The sequence below is a fragment of the Moschus berezovskii genome, chromosome 16, assembly GCF_049115385.1.
Source record: "Moschus berezovskii isolate FMDL1 chromosome 16, NW_MosBer_1.0, whole genome shotgun sequence".
Classification (NCBI taxonomy): domain Eukaryota; kingdom Metazoa; phylum Chordata; class Mammalia; order Artiodactyla; family Moschidae; genus Moschus; species Moschus berezovskii.
Window position 1 is genome coordinate 52,331,847 of NC_142475.1, and position 24,486 is coordinate 52,356,332.

Sequence of the window (24,486 nt, forward strand, 5' to 3'; positions counted from 1 at the left end):
ACTATAAAACTCCAAGAGGAGAACACAGGCAAAACACTCTCCGACATAAATCACAGCAGGATCCTCCAAGACCCACCTCCCAGAATACTGGAAATAAAAGCAAAAATAAATGAATGGGACCTAATTAAAATCAAAAGCTTCTGCACAGCAAAGGAAACTATAAGCAAGGTGAAAAGACAGCCTTCAGAATAGGAGAAAATGATAGCAAATGAAACAACTGACAAAGAATTAATCTCCAAAATATACAAACAGCTCCTGCAGCTCAATTCCAGAAAAATAAACGACCCAATCAAAAAATGGGCCAAAGAACTAAACAGTCATTTCTCAAAAGAAGACATAAAGATGGCTAACAAACACATGAAAAAATGCTCAACATCCCTCATAATCAGAGAAATGCAATTCAAAACCACAATGAGATACCATTTCACACCAGTCAGAATGGCTGCTATCCCAAAGTCTACATGCAATAAATGCTGGAGAGGGCGTGGAGAAAAGGGAACCCTCTTATACACTGTTGGTGGGAATGCAAACTAGTACAGCCACTATGGAGAACAGTGTGGAGATTCCTCAAAAAACTGGAAATAGAACTGCCATATGATCCAGCAATCGCACTCCTGGGCATACACATCAAGGAAACCAGAATTGAAAGAGATACATGTACTCCAGTGTTCATTGCAGCACTGTTTATAATAGCCAGGACATGGAAGCAACCTAGATGTCCATCTGCAGACGAATGGATAAGAAAGCTTTGGTACATATACACAATGGAGTATTTTTCAGCCATCAAAAAGAATGCATTTGAATCAGTTCTAATGAGGTGGATGAAATTGGAGCCTATTATACAGAGTGATATTAGCCAGAAAGAAAAACATCAATACAGTATACTAACGCATATATCGGAGAAGGCAATGGCAAGCCACTCCAGTACTATTGCCTAGAAAATCCCATGGATGGAGGAGCCTGGTAGGCTGCAGTCCGTGGGGTCGCTAAGGGTCGGACACGACTGAGCTACTTCACTTTCACTTTTCACTTTCCACTTTCACACATTGGAGAAGGAAATGGCAACCCACTCCAGTGTTCTTGCCTGGAGAATCCCAGGGACGGGGGAGCCTGGTGGGCTTCCGTCTATGGGGTCACACAGAGTCGGACACGACTGAAGTGACTTAGCAGCAGCAGCAGCAACACATATATATGGAATTTAGCAAGATGGTAACCTTAACCCTGTATACGAGACAGCAAAAGAGACATAGGTGTATAGAACAGTCTTTGGGACTCTGTGGGAGAGGGTGAAGGTGGGAGGATTTGGGAGAATGACATTGAAGCATGTATATTATCATATGTGAAACGAATCACCAGTCCAGGTTCAACGCACGATACAGGATGCTCGGGGCTGGTGCACGGGGATGACCTGGAGGGAGGATATGGGGAGGAGGGAGGTGGGAGGGGGGTTCAAGAAGGGGAACACATGTACACCTGGGGCGGATTCATGACAATGTATGGCAAAACCAACCAATATATTATTGTAAAGTAATTAGCCTCCAATAAAAAAATAAATAAATAAAGTAAATATTTTAAAAATAATATTAAAATGTTAATAAAATTTTAAACATATTTATTAATAAACATTTTATTATTTATTTTAATAACCCATGGGATAGGCTATCCACTCCAGTATTCTTGGGCTTTCCTTGTGGCTCAGCTGGTAAAGAATCTGCCTGCAATATGGGAGACCTGGGTTTGAACCCTGTGTTGGGAAGATCCCCTGGACAAGTGAATGGCTACCCACTCCAGTACTCTGGCCTGTAGCATTCCATGCACCATATAGTCCGTGGGGTCGCAAAGAGTCAGACACGCCTGAGCATCTTTCACTTTCAAGTTGGTCTACCAACTTGGGTTATTAAAATTGGGAGACTATAATGACTAGAAGGGTGCACATCCCTTCAATTAGCCTGACCTTCAGATCAGGTCCAACTAAATCCAAAGGTAAGTGCAAAGTGAGTGTCCAGAATATCTGTAATAGAGAAACCTCTTTATTCGTATCTGAAATTGACTTGAATGGTCACATAGGCTGTGACAATCCATACAAGCTGAGCTGCAGGCAGGTTAAAGCGGAGTCATGAGGGAAGTCATTCAGCAGATTTGTCTCTGATACTGATGAAATGTATGTTTCTATGTGAGACACAAATGTGGGAATAACCTGTGTTTTGACATATGCGCCAACAGGGACTTCCCTGGAAATCCAGTGGTTTGATCTGGGAACTAAGATCCCACCTGCCCCACTCATGGTGCAGTGTAAAAAAAAAAAAAATTAAAAAAATAAATCAAGTTAGACGCCCATAAGCTTAACATCCTAAATTTCATGGATAATAATCCAAACATTCATACACAGTTTATTACCATCTCAAAGCTAATAAATAAAAATAAGGAATGCAGTCATCTTCTCTGTGATGGGTTATTAAAGAGTTGTCTGGTCTCTCAGGGCCACCCCTTGATAACAATACAAAAAGTTTCTAAATCTGCATTGCTAAATTTTTGTTAGAGTTCTGCTTTTCTGATAGAGTTTAAGCTTTTTAAATATCATGGCCATGTAATTTTGAAAAAGTGATTTTTCTCCCTGTAGTGGGTTGAATAGTGGGCTCCCAAAATACACACCCATGGTCTAATCCCCAGAATGTGTGGATGATACCTGATTTGGAAATAAGGTCTTTGCAGGTGTAAGTAAATTAAGGGTATTGAGATTATCCTGTATTATCCAGGTGGGCCCTAAATCCAATGACAGGTTTTCTTATAAGAGAAAAGTAAAGGGAGATTTGAGATAGAGATTAGAGGAAAAGAGAAGGTGTGGTGAAAATAAAGGCAGAGAATAAAGTGATGTGGTCTCAAACCAAGGAAGCCAGCGGCCACCAGAAGCTGGAAGAGAAAAAAAAAAGGGGGGGCGGAGTCTTCCCTAGAACCTCTGGAGGCAGCAGCCAGTCAACACTTGATTCAGAGCTGGCTTACAGAATGGTGAGAGAATAAATTTCTATTGTCTTAGCCGCAGCCTCAGGAAACCAACACTATCTCACAAAGCACTAAAGATGGGGACAATGGTACTATCAATATTGTAGGTTCGCCATGAGGATTAAATGAATTAAATGAGTTGATACTCCTCAAGCACTGTAGAAGGGTGATACCTGCTGTGCTTAGTTGCTCAGTCAAGTCCGACTCTTTGTGACCCCATGGACTGTAGCCCGCCAGGCTCCTCTGTCCATGGGGATTCTCCAGGTAAGAATACTGGATTGGGTTGCCATGCCCTCCTCCAGGGCATCTTCCTAAGCCAGGGGCTGAACCCAGGGTTCCCGCATTGCAGGCCAATTCTTTATCGTCTGAGCCACCAGGGAAGCATGTTTGATACCTAGTTCCCACGGGGCGCTAGAGGTAAATAACTCCCCTGCCAATGCAGGAGACACACAAAACTCTGGTTCAATCCCTGGGTCAGGAAGATCCCCTGGAGAAGGGAATGGCAACCCACTCCAGTATTCTTGCCTGCAGAATTCCATGGACAGAGAAGCCTGCTGGGCTACCAGCCCATAGCGTCGCAAAGAGCCTGACACAACTTAGCGACAAAACACCAACAGCAAAAGCACTATGAAAGTTCTAAGTAAATAGTCTTCGGAAAGAATTTCTCTGGTGTCAACACAACCTACTGTTGATCACACTGCTTTATTGGTGCATGTCTGGTGAATTAGACACTACAATAGTGAGCCTCCGTCTGGTCAAGGCTGTGGTTTTTCCCGTGGTCATGTATGGATGTGAGAGTTGGACTACAAAGAAAGCTGAGCGCCACAGAATTGATACTTTTGATACTTTTGTGGTGTTGGAGAAGACGCTTGAGAGTCCCTTGGACTGCAAGGAGATTCAACCAGTCCATCCTAAAGGAGATCAGTCCAGAGTGTTCATTGGAAGGACAATGATGTTGAAGCTGAAACTCCAATACTTTTGCCACCTGATGCGAAAAGCTGACTCATTTGAAAAGACCCTGATGCTGGGAACGAGTGAAGGCAGGAGGAGAAGGGGATGACACAGGATGAGATGGTTGGATGGCATCACCGAATCAATGGACATGGGTTTGACTATTCTCCGGGAGTTGGTGATTCCGGAACAGGGAGGCCTGGTGTACTGTGGTCCATGGGGTCACAAAGAGTCGGACACGACTGAGCGACTGAATTGAACTGAACTGAACTAGACTATGAAATTGAAACAACACTCATGACGACGGTGAAAAGGTCAACAAGAGCAGACTATCAAGATTCTTTTTGAACCGTAATACTCTATAAAAGGAACCCTTTAACTCTCCATGCATTTGGGTCCTTTCTTCTCTATTAGTTGTCTGTACCACTTCTTAATCCTTAAACGCAATGTGAAACACAATCCGGGGCCACCGGGGAAAATTATTTTCTTTGCTTCCCTTGGGAGTCTAAAACCCACCGAGACGCCCCGAGATCAGAATTCCCAAGGCGATATCACGCGCCCACGTTACACCTGCAGAAAACTACGACTCCCAGAAGGCTTTGGGAGGCGGACCGCGAAAGGGGGCGGAGCTTAAGGGAGAAGGTCGTTGGCCGATTCCATCGTCCGGAGCGGGGAGGGTCGGCTGGGCGGAGTTTGGGAGGGAAGGCCCGATTAGTTGTAAATAGAAATATCGGCGTCCTGCGCGCGGTTGGTACGATCCACGCGGGGGATCCCTGCTGCCTCGGCCGGCGCTGGAAGTTTCCCGGGCCGGGAGCGCGGCGCTTGCTGGGAAGGCGCCGGGACCGTTGTGCGGGCCGGCGGCGACCGCGCGGGAGCTGCGACATGCAGAGCACAGACCTGGGCAGCAAGGAGAGCGGCAAGATATGGCACCGCAAGCCATCCCCGGCCACTCGGGACGGGTACAGGCCGCGGCGGGAGGAGGCGCGCGCTGGGGAGGGGATGGAGGCTGGAGAGGGGCGGGTCCGCGGCTTCGGGCAGGCGTTTGCGGGTCTGCTGGGGACGGTCTCGGGAGGAGGTGCGGGGAACCGGACGGAGGTTCTGGTTCTTACCCTGCTCGTGATCCCCGGGTTGGGTGACCTCTGATAAACGCAGGTAGCTGGAGTTTGATGATCTTTAGAGACCCCCTTTCCCTATCCTGGGGTTAGGGGCCTCAATTAGGACCGGCGTGGAGGGCCTGATTTATGCTGGGGAATTTGCGCTTCCGATGGGAGCCAGGACTGCCTGCTTTAATTAGCCCAGAATACCTGTGGTATTCCTGGCACGCGGTAGATGCTCAGTAACTTATTTGTTAATTATAACTTCTGGGAAAGAACTCAGGAGGAGGAACGGATGCCGGAGAAGAATGCACTTCTCCCTCTTCCAAATGGCAGCCTTGAATCTTTTATCCATCCTTGAATGGCAGTCAGGCATGCAAGCATTCTAGTCATCAACTATTTGATGCGCACCTACTCGGTGCCAAGCTTCTAAGCGCTGGGGGACAGTTGTGGAACGGAACAAACTCCTGGTTTTCTCGGAGTTTAGGCATTACTGTGTATCCAGCGTAGGTCAGCCTTCGGTTAGCGTTGCTGCTGCTTTTTTTTTAAATAGACTTTGTTTCTTTAGGACAGGTTTAGGTTCGCAGCAAAATTGAGAAGAAGGTACCGAGATTTCCCATGGATCTCCTGCCTCCACACACGCCTAGCCACACCTTTATTAATGTCCCCCACCAGAGCAGTACACTTGTTGCAGTTGCTCATGCTGTGTTGACACATGGTTACCAACCGAATTCCACTGTTCACATTAAGATTCAGTCTTCCTGTTCTACATTATGTAGGTTTGGACAAATGTATAATGACCCATCCACCATTAGGGTCTCATACAAAATATTTTCCCTGCTCTGAGACTCCTTGTGCTCTGCCCATTCATCCCTTCCTCCCCAGCTCTTCCTTTCCTTCTTTTCCCCGGACTCTGTCCTGTTTGATGCTCTTGTGTGACTGTGATGGGAGCCTTTGTCCCACAGTGGTGCCATATTAGTGCCATGTTAATCTTACTGCTTTTAATCCCTTAGGACTCCATTGACTTTGCTGCCTCACTTGTGTTCATATTTCATATGTTTCTCGTTCTAGTAATTTTTCTGTTGATTCTTTGGTTGCTCCTCAAAAAATCAGTAGACTTTGAGTGCCAGCTGCAAAAGCACAGGGCGACTGCGGACATGAGTTTGAGTGAACTCCAGGAATTGGTGATACACAGGGAGGCCTGGCGTGCTGTGATTCATGGGGTCGCAGAGAGTTGGACATGACTGAGCGACTGAACTGAACACGTGATACCATTAGCTTATTTGGTTTCTGGCTGTTCTCAGTCCGCCAGCAATGTTGCCATCCCATCGTCTCCATTGAATTAACATTTTGTCTGGAACAGGAATTCTTCCATATAGATTTTTCACTCCCAAATTTGGAGTTTATGTAAATACCACCTCTACTTCTTTAAAAAAATTTTTTTTTGTTTGTTTTGGCCGTGCTGGGTACTAGTTGTGTCACGTGGAATCATCGTTCACCCTCCAAGGGTTGAACCCACATCACCTGCATTAGAAGGTGGATTCTCAGCCACTGGACCACCAGGGAAGTCCCAACACCGCCTCTACTTCTGAGATTCTCTAAATGTTCTAAAAATTATGCCTGCCCACAATAATTTTGTTTCTTACTGTTAATATCTAGATACACAAGATTCAGAAAATGACTCATGTTTGTGTGAAGATCTCCTTATCTGTTTCTTCCACTAAAACATAGTTTCTTTTTGTTCATTAACACCGGTTGTTATGAGGTTGAGAAGGGCAGGGGGGTGGGGAGCGCTAACTGGAGTCAGAGGGACTGCAATTGAAGTAAGTGTCCGCCCACCAACTCTGTGACCTTGGGCAAGTTAATCTTAGGCAGTGAGTGAAGATAATCGTACTTAACAGCAAGATTGTCTTAGGGAATTAGTGTCTCATGCATCTGGGTATTCAGTAAATATTTGATGTTGTTATGTTTAAGGACTGCGGAACACCATCAGGCAAATTATGAGCCATTGAAAAACAGTTCTAAAATAAATCCTTGTATATGTGGTTTATATGAAAAGTCAGAAGGACAGAATTTTGCTATTAAATGTGATTATGTCATGATGGTACAGTTATAGTAAAATTATTAGTGTCTTTCTGTATTTTCCATATTTTGAACGATGATCATGTAATTTTGTAATCCACACACACATAGTAAACATTATAGAAAAAAGGCTGGAGGAAAAAGTTCCTTTGCTTGGTCTAAGTTTAATTGCCAGGGAATATCTTGATGTTGTTACTTACTGTCTCAATACATTTATTCTCCCCACTCCCCTTCGGGAATGTCAGAGAAAAACCAGAGCTGGACAGTAGTTAAAGTGGTGAAAAGAGACATTATTCAGGACTATTATTGCAAGAGAGGAAGCAAGACCTCAGTGTAGAACTGGAATTGATGTGTTCTGGGCTCAGTTCAGAATACAGCCTGGGCAAGAGGGAAGTTACAGACAGAGAGATCAAGGTAGGGGTCAGAGGATGGAAATTACCAAGAGAAAACATCTGAGGTAAATCTGCCTCACAGGAGTCTTGCTGAAGATCAGACAGCTGTTGGGAGGTGATGGAGAGTGAGGAACCCCATCAGATGTCAAGAATGATGGTATTCAAGGTAGGGCTTTCTGATTAAATTGAGCATGCTTGCTAAAATTAGATTTTTCAAGGGAATGTACAGATGAGCCTAGGAGAAGGTTCAGAAGCCTGACTAAAGTTTGGTCAAGCCAAGAATCTTTGTCAGGAACTAGATAGAAATAATTTTACTGTTTCATCCAATGAATCTCAGAAGCCTTATTTTTTTAAACAAAATATTTGATATACTTAATTTGGTGGTTTTTAAATGAAGTGATAATGAGGCAATTGTTTCTAATATTAAAATTCAACTGGCCTGGAGTCTCTAGTTCTTAGCTCAAAATCCTTAGGGAGGGATTCTAATTATCCCAGTTTATCTTTTTTTTTTAAATTTTTCTTTAATAAATGGTACAAAGCACAATGCCAAAAACATTAACAGTTAAAATTTCACCAAATGAAAAAATACTATAGAATACACAGTTGTAAAAAGCTACATTAAGTTATTTTACAACTGCCTCAGGCTGCAAAAAGAAAAAAAACCCAATGCCATACCTAAGTTATCCCTCTCTCAAAATAATGCCATTTATGTTATGAGCACCCCATCAAAAGACGGGAACTGCTTTTGTTAATTCATATATATATATATATATATATGACTGTGTCACTTTGCTATATACCTGAAACAAACAACACTGTAAATGAAATATAGTACGATATAAAATAAAAATAAGTAACAGACCTTTGGTGCTTTAAGCAGACTTAGAGTTCCTATCAGAGGGATAACAGCCCCACAGCCGTACTGAATCCTCATGAAGGAGGCACACGAATGACTGAATTACAAGAGTTACAGGAATGAGAGCTGCTCACTTCCCAGAAACTACAGCTCACAGAAAGCCAACAAAGGCACGAGACACAGACCATTCACTTATGAATGTGTAAAACTCAAGAAAGTCCACATTATTCCTACAACATGTCGAAAGTGCCTCAGAATTCACACAATACTAATTTTCTTTTGGTTCTGGTTAAATTATATATACCAGTTTGTAAAATCTGTAACTCTGTTCAAAGTTTTAAAAGATTACTTAAGAATGGTTTCTTTTATTTCTATGCCACCTTTATAGTTCTCCAGGCCAGTTAATACTGGAAGTTCAAGCTGGAAGATTGTAGGAAATTGGGATATGACAAGCTGAAGCCATTTGAAGCTCAGGTGACAAGGAGATGAAAACAATGGTTAAATAGAGGATGTTGAGCAATAGAAAGAGAAGAATGGGGTGGACACTGGTGAAAAGGTTACAAACAGAGAGACACAAAGTGAGCCTATGGCCCGAGAAAAAGATGGAAGGACTTACAGCAGCTTCAAGCGCATTCATGCAGCGGATTCACTACCTGATAGAGTTCCCATCGCAGTCTGTGTGCAGCCTCAAATCAAAACTCCGCCAGTGAGGATAATTTGAGTGAGGGTTCTTTTTTTCTCCAACTGAAAGAGGAGTTAGTAACTTGAGAATGAATGAGATCATGCAGGGAGAAACTAGCACAGGATGAAAGCAGTGGGCTAAGGACAACAGTGGGAAAAAAAAATTCAAATTCATTAAAAGTCAATTAAGAAATTTCATGATTTGAAAACTTGTTGCAGGAGAGAGTGGGCTTCCCAGGTGGCACTACTGGTAAAGAACCTGGCTGCCAATGCAGAAGACATAAGAGACGCGAGTTCAGTCCCTGGGTTGGGAAGATCCCCTGGAGGAGGGCACAGCAACACACTTCAGTGTTCTTGTCTAGAGAGCCCCATGGACAGAAGAGCCTGGCAGGCTACAGTCCATGGAGTCTTGAAAAGTCAGATGTGACTGAAGCGTCTTAACATGCATGCATGCAGGAGAGAGTGGGGTCTTCATGACCCGGACATACACACATGTATTATTTTAAGGAGTTAATTGGTTCTGCAGTTTTATAAGTTTTCTTTTCAGCAGATATATGGTGCTTGATCTTCCTCTCAAAAAATAATACCTTTAGACAGATATAATCATATTTTTAGATTGAAGCTAAAGCTGCAATACTTTGGCCACCTGATGCGAAGAGCCGACTCATTGGAAAAGACCCTGATGCTGGGAAAGATTGTGGGCAGGAGGAGAAGGGGGTGACAGAGGATGAGATGGTTGGATGACATCACTGACTCAGTAGACATGAGTTTGAGCAAATTCCCGGAGGTAATGAAGGACAGGGAAGCCTGGAGTGCTACAGATCATAGGGTTGCAAAAAGTCGGACATGACTGAACGACTGAACAGCAACAGATATACTTGAAAATAAAATTCATGTACACTTGGAACACCCTGAGCCACAAAAACAAAATCTCATCAGGGTATCTTAAAATTAGGATATTGAATTGGAATTTTTCTTACATATGGTAGTTTGTGATTTATATAAAACTACTTTAATTACTTCATTGTTTATGTCTGTTGCTTGCTGTAACAATCCAACTACTCTGTTAAAAAGACATTTTCTTATCATATCCTGTTGTCTATCACTTAATCACAGCTTATAAATCTGCTCCTGTGTGTGTTTATCTTTTTAAATAATTTTTTTAAAGTAATGTGTTTATTGGCTGTGCTGGGTCTTCGTTGCCGCACAGGCTTTCCTGCAGCTCTGGCGAGCAGGGGCTGCTCTCTAGATGTGGTGTGCAGGTTTCTTTTGTCGCAGAGCACGGGCTCGAGGGTGCGCAGCCTTCAGTGGTTGCAGGGGAAAGGCCCAGTAGTTGCAGTTCCTGGACTCCAGAGTACAGGCTCAATAGCTCTGGTGCACCAGCTTAGTTGTTCTCCAGCATGTTGTTCTGTGGAATCGTTCGGGACCAGGGATGGAACCAGTTCCCTGCATTGGCAGACAGATTCATTACCACTGAGCCACCAGGGAAACTGTTTTTTTAGTGTCTGTCTCTACTACGATGCTGAAAGCTTCCTAAGGGCGGGTCCGCTGTCTGTCAGCTACCCTTACCTCCTGGCTTATGCAGTGTCCGATGCTTTGTGAGTTTTTAGGTGTTTGATGCATAAATGAACAATAGAAACTCTGATAATAACATCCTATGCAGTTTTCAGAAGTCACTGTATGGCTGCTTCTAGGAAAGGAGGAGGAACAGTAGAAGAAGGAAGAAGGGGTAGGCAAAAAACTTCAAAATTAGTGAGGTGTACTCCACAATGCATAGTCTTCATAATAACAAGTAATGCTTGACATAGAGTTTAATGATTTTTTGTTTTGTTTGTTTTTTGGGCAGAATTATAGTGAACATCATTCACAACACTTCGGATTACCTTCCCAAAGTTCTAAGATTCTTGAACGTGGCTTTTGATAGCTCAGGTGATTGTTTAATTGCTGGGGACCATCACGGAAATATCTATGTTTTTGACTTGTGTGGAAACAGGTGAGCAAATACTTTGGATATTTACCAAGTGATTACTTTCTTGACTATTTTAGTACCTACTATTGATTATTCATTCAGAAAGATTTATTAAGTACTTACTATATTTCAGACACTTTGTAAAATTCTGCCATTAGTGCTGGTGGAATACAGAGAGAAAGAATAGAAAGACAAAATGGTTGGGTGTTTGTTTTTTTTTTAAGAGAATTAAAGTTATCGTTTTAACAGCATCTCTAGTAGCTTGTTTTTTCTTAAATTTCAACCTTCATTATTTCTAGTTTATCAGTTAATGTCTGGTGCCTGTTTAGAAAAAGCACAGTGGCCTTTATGTAATGCATTATTGTCAGAGTGAACTAGATCTAGGAATCTTCACAGGTTTGATCATCACTCTTCCTCCTTCTTTTCCTTTACCAAACGATTTAGTGAGAATGCAATTAGGTGGGAATTGATCGAGGTAGTCATCGCTGCAGTGGGGGTAGGTGGGAGGGAAAACTGTGCTGGCCCAGCCAGAAAGTCAGAAAGTGTCTGTGTGGGGATGGGGGCAGTCATGGAAAAGACGGGGGCTTTCGTTGAATGAGTGTACTGAGGCTAGTGGGGGCCAGGTTCCTGACTATTGGAAAGCAGAGTTGCAAATATGGAAAAGGAGAAAACTAGACTAAACCCTGTGGACCTGGATTGGATTTGGTTCTGTCTATATGAATCCTTGGTTTTAAATATATATAGACAGAAAAATACAGGTATATGTATGAGAAAGTGAATGAATTATATGGACATAAATTTCCTAGCTTTGTTCACTTATAGGGCCTGGAAGCAATAACACCCAGGTAGTAATGAATATACCCAGTGCCCAGTTCTTTTGTAAATATCATTCTGCTTCAAGGAATTGGGGGTCCTTGGAGAAACAGCCAGTTTTAGGATGGAGGCAGGGAAAGTACAAGATAAGCCTGCAACTCTTTGTAGCCAGAAAGAAGGACTCGGTCAAAGAAGGATGAGGATGTGTCCAAAGGACAGAAATGTCACCTTGAAGGAGCTCTTTCTGGGCAGATTGGAAACAGTGAGTTTCAAAATAAATGATAGTGGTGGCTCGTAACCCACTGAATAAAATGGAAATCTGTGAATTCATGCTGTCGTCAACAGTTTAATGAGAATGGATGTTTGCAGTCACAGAGTATCTCCCCCCAAAATACTTATTAAAGAGGAAAAAAAGCAGTAATTTTACAGTGAAGAAGCCTGGCAAATACCACCTTATCAAAGGACTAAAGTTAAAATAACCAGTAGTGGGGCAAATCAAAGTGTGTGCGCCACCTGATAGGGTGCAATGGTAAGAACATAGTGTCACTTCTGTCATATTCCTGCCAAAGACAGGTGACCTGAGTCTAATCAGTAGAACCAGCTGGCAAAGCTAAATTAAGGGCATTGGATAGCAAGACTGGCTTGTGACCTTCACAAGGGTCAAGGACATGAAAGATGCAGACAGTCTGAAGACTGTTGCAGACGGAGGGAGCCTAGACACATGACAAGTCAAGGCTTGGATCTGGAATGATCCCTTTGCTGTAAAGGACGTTTTTAGAACAATGGACAAAACTTGAGGTTTGGGGATTAGACAGTAGTAATATATAATGTAATTTTTGGATTTTGATGATTTTATTGTGATTATATAGGAAAATTTCCTTGTTCATAGGAAACGTGATTTCGGTAACCTGTTCTCAAATAGTTCAGGGAAAGAAGAGCTCATAAGTGATTTATCTGTCTGTGATAGACTGGGTAGAAATATGTTAATCATTGTTTCCACTCCTTACCTAATGGTCATAATTCTCCCAACCATTACTCTTGCGTAACCTACGCAGCCAGTTACCAATCTTAAATCAATATACCTGTATCTTTGCTCCCACTAAACAAAATAAAATAAAAATCCCAAACTAAATAAAATAAAAATAATTGGTGATTGACTCCATTATAGAGCAGTGAACTTCTGCATCAGTGATGCTGGTACTCCATTTGCTTATCTCTGTTGTCCTTTACTCTTTCCATTCTTCTCTGAGTTTTCCAAACCTTAACCAATTTCTGTGGTTCCTTGTGTTCAGACTCTACTCTTATTCTGACTGCCTAGCCTCCTAATTCATGGGAAAATAGACACCCTCAAGCTTCCTTTCCTTCTTCCCACCACAACCTCAAATATATCTGTAAGTCCAACCGTTTGCAAAACTAGTTTGTAAAACTAGATGGTCCTCATTTCTAACACTGCTAATCTCTATCTTCTATGGCTGCCCATGGGACTTTGCACCCTTAATGTTCCTCTCTTTTATTCTGTCCACTGTTCCTTTTCCCTCTGTAAATACTCACATCCGAGTAGAGGTACATGTGGCGTAGCTGTGACATGAGATCAGTTCAGTTCAGTCGCTCAGTCATGTCCAACTCTTTGCGACCCCATGAATCACAGCATGCCAGGCTTCCCTGTCCATCACCAACTCTCAGAGTTCACTCAAACTCATGTCCATCGAGTCGGTGATGCCATCCAGCCATCTCATTCTTTGTTGTCCCCTTCTCCTCCTGCCCCCAGTCCCTCCCAGCATCAGAGTCTTTTCCAGTGAGTCAACTCTTCGCATGAGGTGGCCACAGTATTGGAGCTTCAGCCTCAGCATCAGTCCTTCCAACGAACACCCAGGATTGATCTCCTTTAGAATAGACTGGTTGGATCTCCTTGCAGCCCAAGGGACTCTCAAGAGTCTTCTCCAGCACCACAGTTTAAAAGCATCAATTCTTCGGCGATCAGCTTTCTTCACAGTCCGACTCTCACATCCATACATGACCACTGGAAAAACCATAGCCTTGACTAGACAGACCTTTGTTGGCAAAGGAATGTCTCTGCTTTTTAATATGCTGTCTAGGTTGGTCATAACTTTGCTTCCAAGGAGTAAGCGTCTTTTAATTTCATGGCTGCAGTCAGCATCCTTAGTGATTTTGGAGCCCTAGAAAATAAAGTCTGACACTGTTTCCACTGTTTCCCCATCTACTTCCCATGAAGTGATGGGACCAGATGCCATGATCTTAGTTTTCTGAATGTTGAGCTTCAAGCCAACCTTTTCACTCTCCTCTTTCACTTTCATCAAGAGACTTTTGAGTTCCTCTTCACTTTCTGCCATAAGGGTGGTGTCACCTGCATATCTGAGGTTATTGATATTTCTCCCAGCAGTCTTAATTCCAGCTTATGCTTCTTCCAGCCCAGCGTTCCTCATGATGTACTCTGCATATAAGTTAAATAAGCAGGGTGACAATATACAACCTTGATGTACTCCTTTTTCTATTTGGAACCAGTCTGTGGTTCCATGTCCAGTTCTGACTGTTGCTTCCTGACCTGCATACAGGTTTCTCAAGAGGCAGGTCAGGTGGTCTGGTATTCCCATCTCTTTCAGAATTTTCCACAGTTTGTTGTGATCCATACAGTCAAAGGCTTTGGCATAGTCAATGAAGCAGAAATATATGTTTTTCTGGAACTCTCTTGCTTTTTCCATAATCCAGCGAATGTTGGCAATTTGATCTCTGGTTCCTCTGCCTTTTCTAAAACCTGCTTGAACATCTGGGAGTTCACAGTTCACATATTGCTGAAGCCTGGCTTGGAGAATTTTGAGCATGACTTTACTAGCGTGCGAGATGAGTGCAATTGTGCAGTAGTTTGAGACATGAGATTAGGCCTGTCTAATCCTAAAGGCTACTACCTTGGGCTCACTCATAATCTTCCTAATTGCTTAATCCAGTGTTCTCGTTTCAGTTCTCATCTTACTAAATACTCTTGTCTTCCATCCTTTATGAAATTTTCCTTTGCTTCAAGGTACAGCTGTTTCCTAACTTTTCTGCCTCTGAGGTTGGTTTTCCCCTTGCTCTGCTGACTTTTTCCAAGGTCTTTGCCCTTATTGTCCTGCTACTGGGGCATTTGTCCCCAGCATGCTTCTTTCCATATTCTCGGTATTCTTTTTAACCAGCTCATTACCACCAAGCCTCAGGCTTCAGCTGCCACAGAGCCTTGTTAACTCAGACCTGCTTCTCCCACCCGCTGGGGAGCTTGTAGATAGCACTGTCTAATGCGGTAGCCACTAACTGCCCTCAGCCCTTGAGAGGTGGCTTGGCCAAGTTGTGATGCACTGATGGGATGGTATAAAATACATCACTGTGAGAAAAAAAATGTACAATATCTCTGATAATTTTTTATTAAATGTTGAAATGATAATATTTTAGATACACAACGAATTAAGTTTAATATGTTAAGATTAATTTTATATGTTTTTAACTTTTAATATTTCTTCTAAAAAATTTTTGGTAACACACATGGACTATATTCCATTTCTTTTGGACAGCACAGCTCTAAATGCTTTTCAAAGGCCTTAATCAGTTCAGTTCAGTCGCTCAGTCGTTCGGACTCTCTGCGACCCGATGGCCAGGCCTCCCTGTCCTTAATGCTACATGTTTAAAACCAGAATGACTATTTCCTACTGCCACACTTGTTCCTCTTTTGCCTAAGTTTGAAAACTTCATTTTTTTGGTTAATGAAACTCTAGCTAGGTGCCAAGTACTCTGCTAAGCGCTTAAACATACATTATTTCACTTCATCATCATGTATTCCATTTAACCATCACGACAACCTTACGAGACATCTTTTGTCTCCACTTCACATGTGAGGGATTCCCAATTCCTCCCTCTTCACCCCTGTTTGATGCATCACCAGATCTTTCTCCCCTTGACTTCTGACACCTCTTCTACTCTTCCTTTCCATTTTACACCCAGAATCCTCTTCCTAAAAGACATGCCTGGCCGTGATTCTGGTCTGCTCAAAAGTTCTCGATGGCTTCCCTTCCCGTGTAAGTAAGATCCATACTCCTTTCCATGGCAGGTAGCACTCTTCGTCATCTGCTTTTGTTCTGCCAAAATGGGAGTTCATTTTCCTGGGTTTCATTTTCTTCTTCTCTAAGGACTCCGCTGACGTGAAGTTTTATGATTATTGGAAGAAATTCTGATACTAACACAGTAATCTCTTACTAGGTTTAATCTTGTTCAGCGAACAGCGCAAGCTTGCACAGCTCTGGCCTTTAATCTTCATAGGAAGTCTGAATTCCTTGTGGCATTAGCTGATTATTCTATTAAATGTTTCGATACAGGTAAGAAGTCCTATTTATTTTTTGAAGCAGAGTGACATGTAGGTGGAAATACTGCAGGGAGTTGGCCAGTCTATACAGTCTGAAGGGAGGGAGCAGACCCCACAAGACAGCCCTCACTTCAGACACTGGCCACAAGCTCGGGGGTCCCAGGGCCATCCTTACATCAGATAACAGGCTGCAAATTCAGGGTTCCCCATAGCTAGCCCCAGGTTTGAGAATTCAGTGGAATGACTCACAGAATTCACTATGCTTATGATTACAGTTTTTTAAAAATAACATAGCAAAAGGATATAAATTAAAACCAGCCAAAGGAAGAGACACATAGGGTGGGTTCTGGAAGGCTCCCAAAAGAGGTGCTTCCATCATCCCCAGGGACACATTACCTTCCTAGCATCCACATGTGGGCATCTTCACCTAGTACTGCCACTCCAGGAAATTGACCAAGCTCTTGAGTTTTTATTGGGACTGCATTACATCGGCATTTGGTTGCCAACTTGGTTGAACTCCATTTCCAGCCTCCTCCTCTCTGGAGGTTGGGCTAATAGTATGAGACCCAAAGCCTCAGCCTTCTAATCACTCACATGGTTGGTCATTATGGTGTGGCCAGTCCCCACTCTGAGGTTCTCTCCGTAGCACAAACCATCTGTTTTGTCCAGGGACCTACCACAGATAGCAGAGACACTCCCACCACTGGGGAAATTCCAAGGGTTTAGAGCTTGCTGGACAAAGGCCATGCATATCTCTCTTTGAAGGCCAAATTCCTTACTGCACATGTACAAGAATACTTTTTAAATTTTACATGTGTATTGATATTTTTTCCCACGTTACATTTTTTAATAGAGAACTCAAGAGTTCTATAAACTGAACTTATTATTAAGAAAAAAAATCTCAACTGCATTGTTTTTTCTTGTTATTAATGTATCAGATACAACATTTAGAAAGATTGTAAACAATAAGAATAGTAATGATAGTGTTGGCTAACACTTAAATAGTGTTCACTCCTTGCCAGGTACTGTTCTATGATTTTATACATATTATTAATTATAATAATCATAGTAACCCACGGAGATGGTTACTGTCATTATGCCCAGTTTTCAGATGAGGAAACTGAGGCACAGAAATAAATTAATCAGGTTTCCACAGCTTGGTAAGCAGCGGAGCCAGGATTTCTAATCTGGCAGTCTCGCTGCAGACCCCTACTCCCAGTCACTACCACCCTCTCACGGCACCTGCAGGAAGGAAAGGCAGTCATGCCCAGAGACATTCAGTGCTTTTATATCAGGGGCCCATCTTTCCAATCTGTTTTCTCTGCATATACCTTTTTTATATTTTAACATGTATGATCATCCTATCTATGTCATTTGGTAGAATCACTTCCTTCCCTTGTGAAAAATTTATGTGTTTAAGATCAATACTTAATAATTCTACTCTAGAAATGTTTGCAATACCATAATTACTATTATTGTTTGGCCTCACCCTGCAGGCCTGTGGGATCTTAGTTCCCCAATCAGGAAATTGAACCTGTGCCCCCTGCAGTGGAAGCATGGAGTCTTAACCCCTGGGCCACCAGGGAATTCCTTATACCATGATTATCAGTGTTTAACCTGTTACCATTCAGTGGATTTGAAACTGTTTTCAATTTTGGGTATTACAAACGCTGCTGATACAGAAGTTCTGATGCACTCTTTAAACTCATCTGTGACTGCTTTCCTTGGATCCCATCAGTCTCTTCTCCTCTCATCTTAATTGTATCTTTTATACCCTCTCCTGTCTTATCGAAACCCCTTGTAACTAAGCCCTTTCTTTAGATGTTGTGTCCACCTCCAACTACCTCCCTTTCTTCACTGCCAAATCCTGCTTCTTCACCATGTCCATGCATGGATTCTGACTCTTGCCTCTTCCCCCCTGCAACCCCCACTCCGGGCTTCTGAGACTTCTATCTCCAAGGTCTTTAGTAACCTCTGATCATATAAATCCTCTTTATACTTTCTGTTTTGTTTCTCCATAGCTTTTAACACTTGAGCTTACTTCAGGAGTCTTAGTTTTCTGCTGTTAACCTCTGTTAGGTCTACTTTTCTGACTTCTTTTCTGGGTTCTTTTGTGATTCCTAGACTTGGATGGAGCTTCCCTGGTGGCTCAGATGGTAAGGAATCTGCCTGGAAGGCAAAAGACCGACGTTCAATCCCTGGGTTGAGAAGTTCCCCATGGAGAAGGAAATGGCAACCCACTCCAGTTGGGTATTTGTCCCAATTAAAAAGAAAAAATAGAGGAACCCACATAGGTTGTCAACTTTTAATTTTGCTAATTGACATTGGGAAAAACAATATAACTTCATGAAATGGAGTTTGTTTTTAACAAACTTAGAAGGATATAATAGATTTAAAAGTAGTATTTCAAATTTAGTTTTGTGGAAACTCATCATGTTATCCTTATTTTTCTTTTCTCACTGAAGGCCAGTGAAAAATTGCCCGTTAAGTGACGCCAGACTTCAGACTGGTGTTTGGAAGCCAGTCCTCCCTTCCCAAGTTTATCTGTTCCTCAGTCTTCGGTTTGACCTACTTTATATCTTAATGTTTCCCAGATTTACATCTGGCTTTCTGGCTCTTCTCCCCAGGTGCATCTTTCTGGAGGAACAAACCAAATCTGACCATAAAACTGTAACATGCCTGTCATAGGAAACTTGGAAACACAGAAAAATGTAAAGAGAAAATAAAAATCACTACAGTTTTACTACCCACTGATAATTATCGTGGAGAGTTTTTGATGTTTTCAGACTTTTTTCTGTGCCTATGTGTCACACATGCAGACACACACAGAATCAGTTTTTAAAAATCAAATCTGTTATCTCTTCTCACCCTGCTAAGTCTGATCCCCCTCGTGTATTCATGTCACGTAGTAGAATCACCTGTTTACGTAACTAAACTGGAGCCACTGGATCCACTGAATCACCAAGTCCTTTGATTGTTTTCCTTTGTAGCTCTTGCGTTTGTTCCTTTCCCCATTGCCACATGCTTAGCAGAGACCCCCCCTCATCTCCTGCCTGGATTATTACAGCAACAGATTAACTAGTCATTTTGTAATCTCTTCCTCCTCTCCAGTATATTCACCATGGCTTCAAAGTGCTCTTTCTGAAACAGCCCAGATATGGTATTCTTACATATAAAACTATTTCAAGAGAAAGCCCAGACTTCTGTCATGTCATGTTCAAGACTGTTCTTAAACCCCTTTTCAGCCTCATCTCCTCCTACCTCCCTGATAATCCACGTAACTACCAGGTCCCCCAGTGCACTTCATCAGCCAGTCACAGGCTTCCATTCTTTTTAGATGTTAATGGAGTTGAAGGGACTTCATGTGATCCCTGGCCATCAGTTGAATCTGTTCTTGGATGAAATACCGGGTTTGACCTGTATGACTTTGCCTTTTTCCCTCAGTCACCAAGGAGCTGGTTAGCTGGATGAGAGGGCATGAATCATCAGTGTTTTCGATCTCTGTGCACGGATCAGGGAGATATGCCATTACCACCTCCTCTGATACAGCACAGCTCTGGGACTTGGATACCTTCCAGAGAAAAAGAAAGCTGAATATTCTCCAGTCTGTGGGAATACAGAAGGTCAGTGGACGGAGCACATCTTGGTCTGTAGTGCTTCTCAGGCTAGTTTCTGGATCAACCGGATACAGATGTTATAAGTAATGTTTCCCTTTGTCTCAGTTTTGTCAGCAACAAGCAAAACTGTTTTATTGTTGATCCTATGTAACTTCAGCTTTAGTTAGGAGATGGTTTTTACTTAGCTGGTTGATTTTGTTTTGTTAACCCAATTATGAAAAAGTCTAAATGTATAGAAGATTTGTAAGAATTTCACAATGAACACATGTATGTCTACCAGCTAGATCCTTCTGTACCACACCGTACTTTGTTGCTCTTTAGTTGCTAAGTTGTGTCCAACACTTTGCGACCCTATGGATTGTAGCCCACCAGGCTCCTCTGTCCATGGGATTCTCCAGGCAGGAATACTGGAGTGGGTTGCCATTTCCTTCTTCAGGGGATCTTCCTGTGTCTGGGGATCTAACCTGTGTCTCCTGCATTGGAATGCTTTACTGGTAAGCCACCTGGGAAGCACATACAATACTTACATATTAGTAAACTATATTATGGATCTGTCCATCTATCCCTTAGTTTATTAACTCACTTTTTTTTTTAAGTAAATTGCAGACATCAGTTTACTTGCTCATCAGTGCTTCAGCCTGCATTTAATTAACTGCATTTAATTGTATTTAGTATTTGTTGATGTAAACTTTGTTTCTAATGCATGTCTTAAGCATTCATTTGTTAAATTTTGATAAATGCATATACATTTGTAATGTACAAACCTATTGTTACCACCATCCCAGAAAGTTCCATCATATTCTTTCCCAGATAAGCACTCCTCTGATGTTTTTCTACCGTGGGTTAGTTTTATCAGTTCTAAAATTTCACAGAAGTAGAGCTTTTCAGTCATGGTGTGTGTATCATGTTCAGCAGCATATTTTTGAGATTCATCCTTGCTGTTTTATGTATCAGTAGTTTGCACCTTTGTATTGCTCATCAGTATTCCATTGGACACATGTGTCACTTTTTAAAAATCCATTTCTTTTGTTTTTAAGGTTTGTTTTTGTATGCTATTTGATTAGCTAAATGCTGTTTTCAGGATTGCATCTCCCATTTATTTTACTTCAGGTTATATTATGCATGCAGTATTGATTTTAATTTCTTGGTTATTAGTGTGAACAACGAGCAGTTCATGTCAACCAAAATCTTATTTTATAGTCTCCACAAAAATCCCAGGGTTCTTAATCATTTAAAAAAAGATATAAGTTATAGCCAGCTTGCTCATCAGGTATTTAGGTCAAATGCCTTAGTAGGTTTTTTTCTTCCATTGCTTTAATACTTAAATTATTTTAAAGTCTAAGAAAGAGAACACTGAGAGTTGAACCCAATGGAAACAGTCATGAAACAATGACACAAAAACCATCTGTTATTTTTACCGTGAAACTAGAATAGTATACACTGAACAGCTGCCAAAATTAACCTTGGCTTGGTTGTTCAGACATTTTAGTTTAAAAAAATAGGATTCCAAATCTTAGTGATAAAATAAAATTATATGTAGTAAATGTAAATACAATATGCAATATACATGTAAGTATATTGTTCTGTTGGACTTCCCTGGTGGCTCAGAGGTTAAAGTGTCTGCCTACAATGCAGGAGACCCAAGTTCAATCCCTGGGTTAGGAAGATCTCCTGGAGAAGGAAATGACAACCCACTCCAGTATTCTTGCCTGGGAAGTCCCATGGACGGAGGAGCCTGGTGGGCTACAGTCCATGGGATCACAAGGAGTTGGATACGACTGAGTGACTTCACTTTCATATTGTTCTAAAATAATAGAATATCATAGTCTATAAGTTACCAGCAAACTTTTCCTCAGAAGACTAGATAGTAAACAGTTTTGGCTTTGCTGGCAAAGAGCAACCCTGAGGATATGTGTGTATCTGAAATGACATAATTTTAAAACGTAAACATCATTCTCTCTCCTGGGGCATATAAGAACTGGAGATGAGTCAGATGGTTGTCACTCCTGGCTTACTCTGTTGGAAACAGTAATTGTAAACTAAACTTAAAGCAAAACTTTATTTCCTATCAAGTTTGTATTAAACATATTTTTACTGCAGTTTTTTATTTTTAAATTTTTATTGGGGTATATTTGATTTACAGTGTTGTGTCACTTTCAGATGTATAGTAAAGTCAATTAGTTATACATATACATATGTCCACTCTTTATTTAGATTATTGTTTTTTTTTAATGTTCATTTATTTATTTATTTGTCTGCCTCAGGTCTTAGTTGAGGTACACAGAATCTTCACTGTGGCACACGGACTCTAGTTTGTGGCACATGGGCTCAGTAATCGTGTGCGGGCTTAGTTTCCCCGAGGCATGCGGGATTTTAGTTCCTTGACTAGGGATTGAACCTTCGTCCCATGTTGCAAGGCAGATTCTTAACCACTGGGACAGCAAAGAAATCCCTTGATAGATTCTTTTGCCATATAAGCCATTAGAGTATTGAATAGAGCTCCCTGTGCTATACGGTAGATTCTTACTAGATACCTGTTTTACCTGCAGCAGTGTATATATGTCAGTTTCAGTCTCTCAGTTTATCCCTCCTCCCTTTTATCCCCTGGTAAAGCTGAGCGCTGAAAAATTGATGCTTTTGAACTGTGGTGCTGGAGAAGACTCGGGAGAGTCCCTTCGACTGCAAGGAGATCCAAGCAGTCCATCCTAAAGGAAATCAGTCCTGAATATTCATTGGAAGGACTGATGCTGAAGCTGAAACTCCACTACTTTGGCCACCTGATGCGAAGAACTGACTCATTGGAAAAGACCCTGATGCTGAGAAAGATTGAAGGCGGGAGGAGAAAGGGACAGCAGAGGATGAGATGGTTGGATGGCATCACTGACTCAATGGACATGAGTTTGAGTAAACTCTGGGAGTTGGTAATGGACAGGGAAGCCTGGTATTCTGCAGTCCATGGGGTCGCAGAGTCCAACACAACTGAGCAACTGAACCAAAGTGAACTGAACCATAAGTTTGTTTTCTACATCTGTGACTCTACTTCTGTTTTATAACTAAGTTCATTTGTACCATTTTTTTTTAGATTCTACATTTAAGTGATGATATTTGTCTTTTTTGTGATTTTTTTTTTTCCCGTTGATGACACATGGTAACACATGATGATATGGGTTTCATTTATGATGTCTCTTTTAATCTAAAATGGTCTCCCACCTTTTCTCTTTTATTCCTATAACATTATTTTTTTTTTTTTTAAGAAACCAGGCCAGTTAGTTGTGTTGGAAAATGCCACACATTCTGGATTTGTGTTACTATCTCCTCATTGCATCATTTAACTTGTTTTCTCACCTGATATCTTGTACGTTCAGTTCAGTCACTCAGTTGTGTCTGACTCTTTGTGACCCCATGGACTGCAGCACACCAGGCTTCACTGTCCATTACCAGCTCCTCCTGGAGCTTGCTCAAACTCACGTCCATCAAGTTGGTGATGCCATCCAGCCATCTCATCCTCTGTCATCCCCTTCTTCTCCTGCGTTGAATCTTTCCCAGCATCAGGGTCTTTTCAAATGAGTCAGTTCTTCACATCAGGTGGCCAAAGTATTGGAGTTTCAACTTCATCATCAGTCCTTCCAATGAATATTCAGGGCTGATTTCCTTTAGGATTGATTGGTTTGATCTCCTTGCCATCCGAGGGACTCTCGAGGGTCTTCTCCAACACCATGATTCAAAAACATCAATTCTTTGGTGCTTAGATTTCTTTATGGTCCAACTCTCACATCCATAGATGAGTACTGGAAAAACCATAGCTTTGTCTAACGAACCTTTATTGCAAAGTAGCAGCTGATGCTACTGATTTCTTGTAAACTTGAATTTAAGTCTAAAGTCTTGAGTAGATTCACATTAAACATTTTTGGCAAGCTGTTCACCTTGTGTGTAAGATGGAAATAGTAATAGTGCTTACGTCAGGGTTGGTTTCAGAATTGAATATGATAATCTGTGCAAAGCGCTTAGCACGAAGCTTGTGCATATTAAGTGCTTGGGCTTCCCTGGTGGCTCAGAGGTTAAAGCGTCTGCCTGCAATGTGGGAGACCTGGGTTCGATCCCTGAGTCAGGAAGATACCCTGGAGAAGGAAATGGCAACCCACTCCAGTATTCTTGCCTGGAGAATCCCATGGATGTAGGAGACTGTTGGGCTACAGTCCATGGGGTCGCAAAGAGTTGGACACGACTGAGCGACTTCACTTCACAAGTTAGCTGCAGCTGCTGCTGTTTCTATATTGCTGTTATTTTTGTTATCTATTATCCAGCTTTATAGGATGACTTCAGTGCAATTAGGTATCTTTTAAAAAGCTATAAGCTAACTGTATTCTTTTTCTTTTGAACTATATTAAATAAATGCATAATCCCTTATTAGCAACTCAAAAATCCAGGTGTTTTTTAATAACTCATTTGGTGGCAGAATCTGATTGGAATTCATATGGCAGCAAAATCTAAACTAAGTTGACATGAGGCTGAAATATTAATATATTTGAGTATGGGATGTTGCTCCAAGTCACTGAGAGTTCTACATAATATTATAGAGTATGCATTGTATTGGGCTTCCCTGGTGGTTCAGATGGTAAAGAATCTGCTTGCAATGCAGGAGACCCAGGTTTGATCCCTTTGTCAGATCATAAGTAGTTCTGAATT

The 24,486-nt window shown here is 41.8% G+C and overlaps 1 protein-coding gene across 5 annotated transcripts in view; it reads left to right on the forward strand.

Moving 5' to 3' along the window:
• Positions 1-4,666: 4,666 nt before the first annotated feature.
• Positions 4,667-24,486, forward strand: part of TBC1D31 (TBC1 domain family member 31) — a 70,667-nt gene continuing 50,847 nt past the window's right edge. For 2 of the 5 annotated variants that reach the window (XM_055431910.2, XM_088844812.1), the window contains exons 1-4: positions 4,669-4,910; positions 10,903-11,049; positions 16,081-16,196; positions 19,628-19,806. In XM_055431910.2, the coding sequence (XP_055287885.1) occupies positions 4,834-4,910; positions 10,903-11,049; positions 16,081-16,196; positions 19,628-19,806 (519 nt within the window). In that variant the 5' untranslated portion in view covers positions 4,669-4,833. Of the gene's footprint in view, positions 4,911-10,902; positions 11,050-16,080; positions 16,197-19,627; positions 19,807-24,486 lie in introns of all 5 variants that reach the window. The other 3 variants (XR_016039352.1, XM_088844813.1, XM_055431911.2) reach the window with 3 other exon arrangements.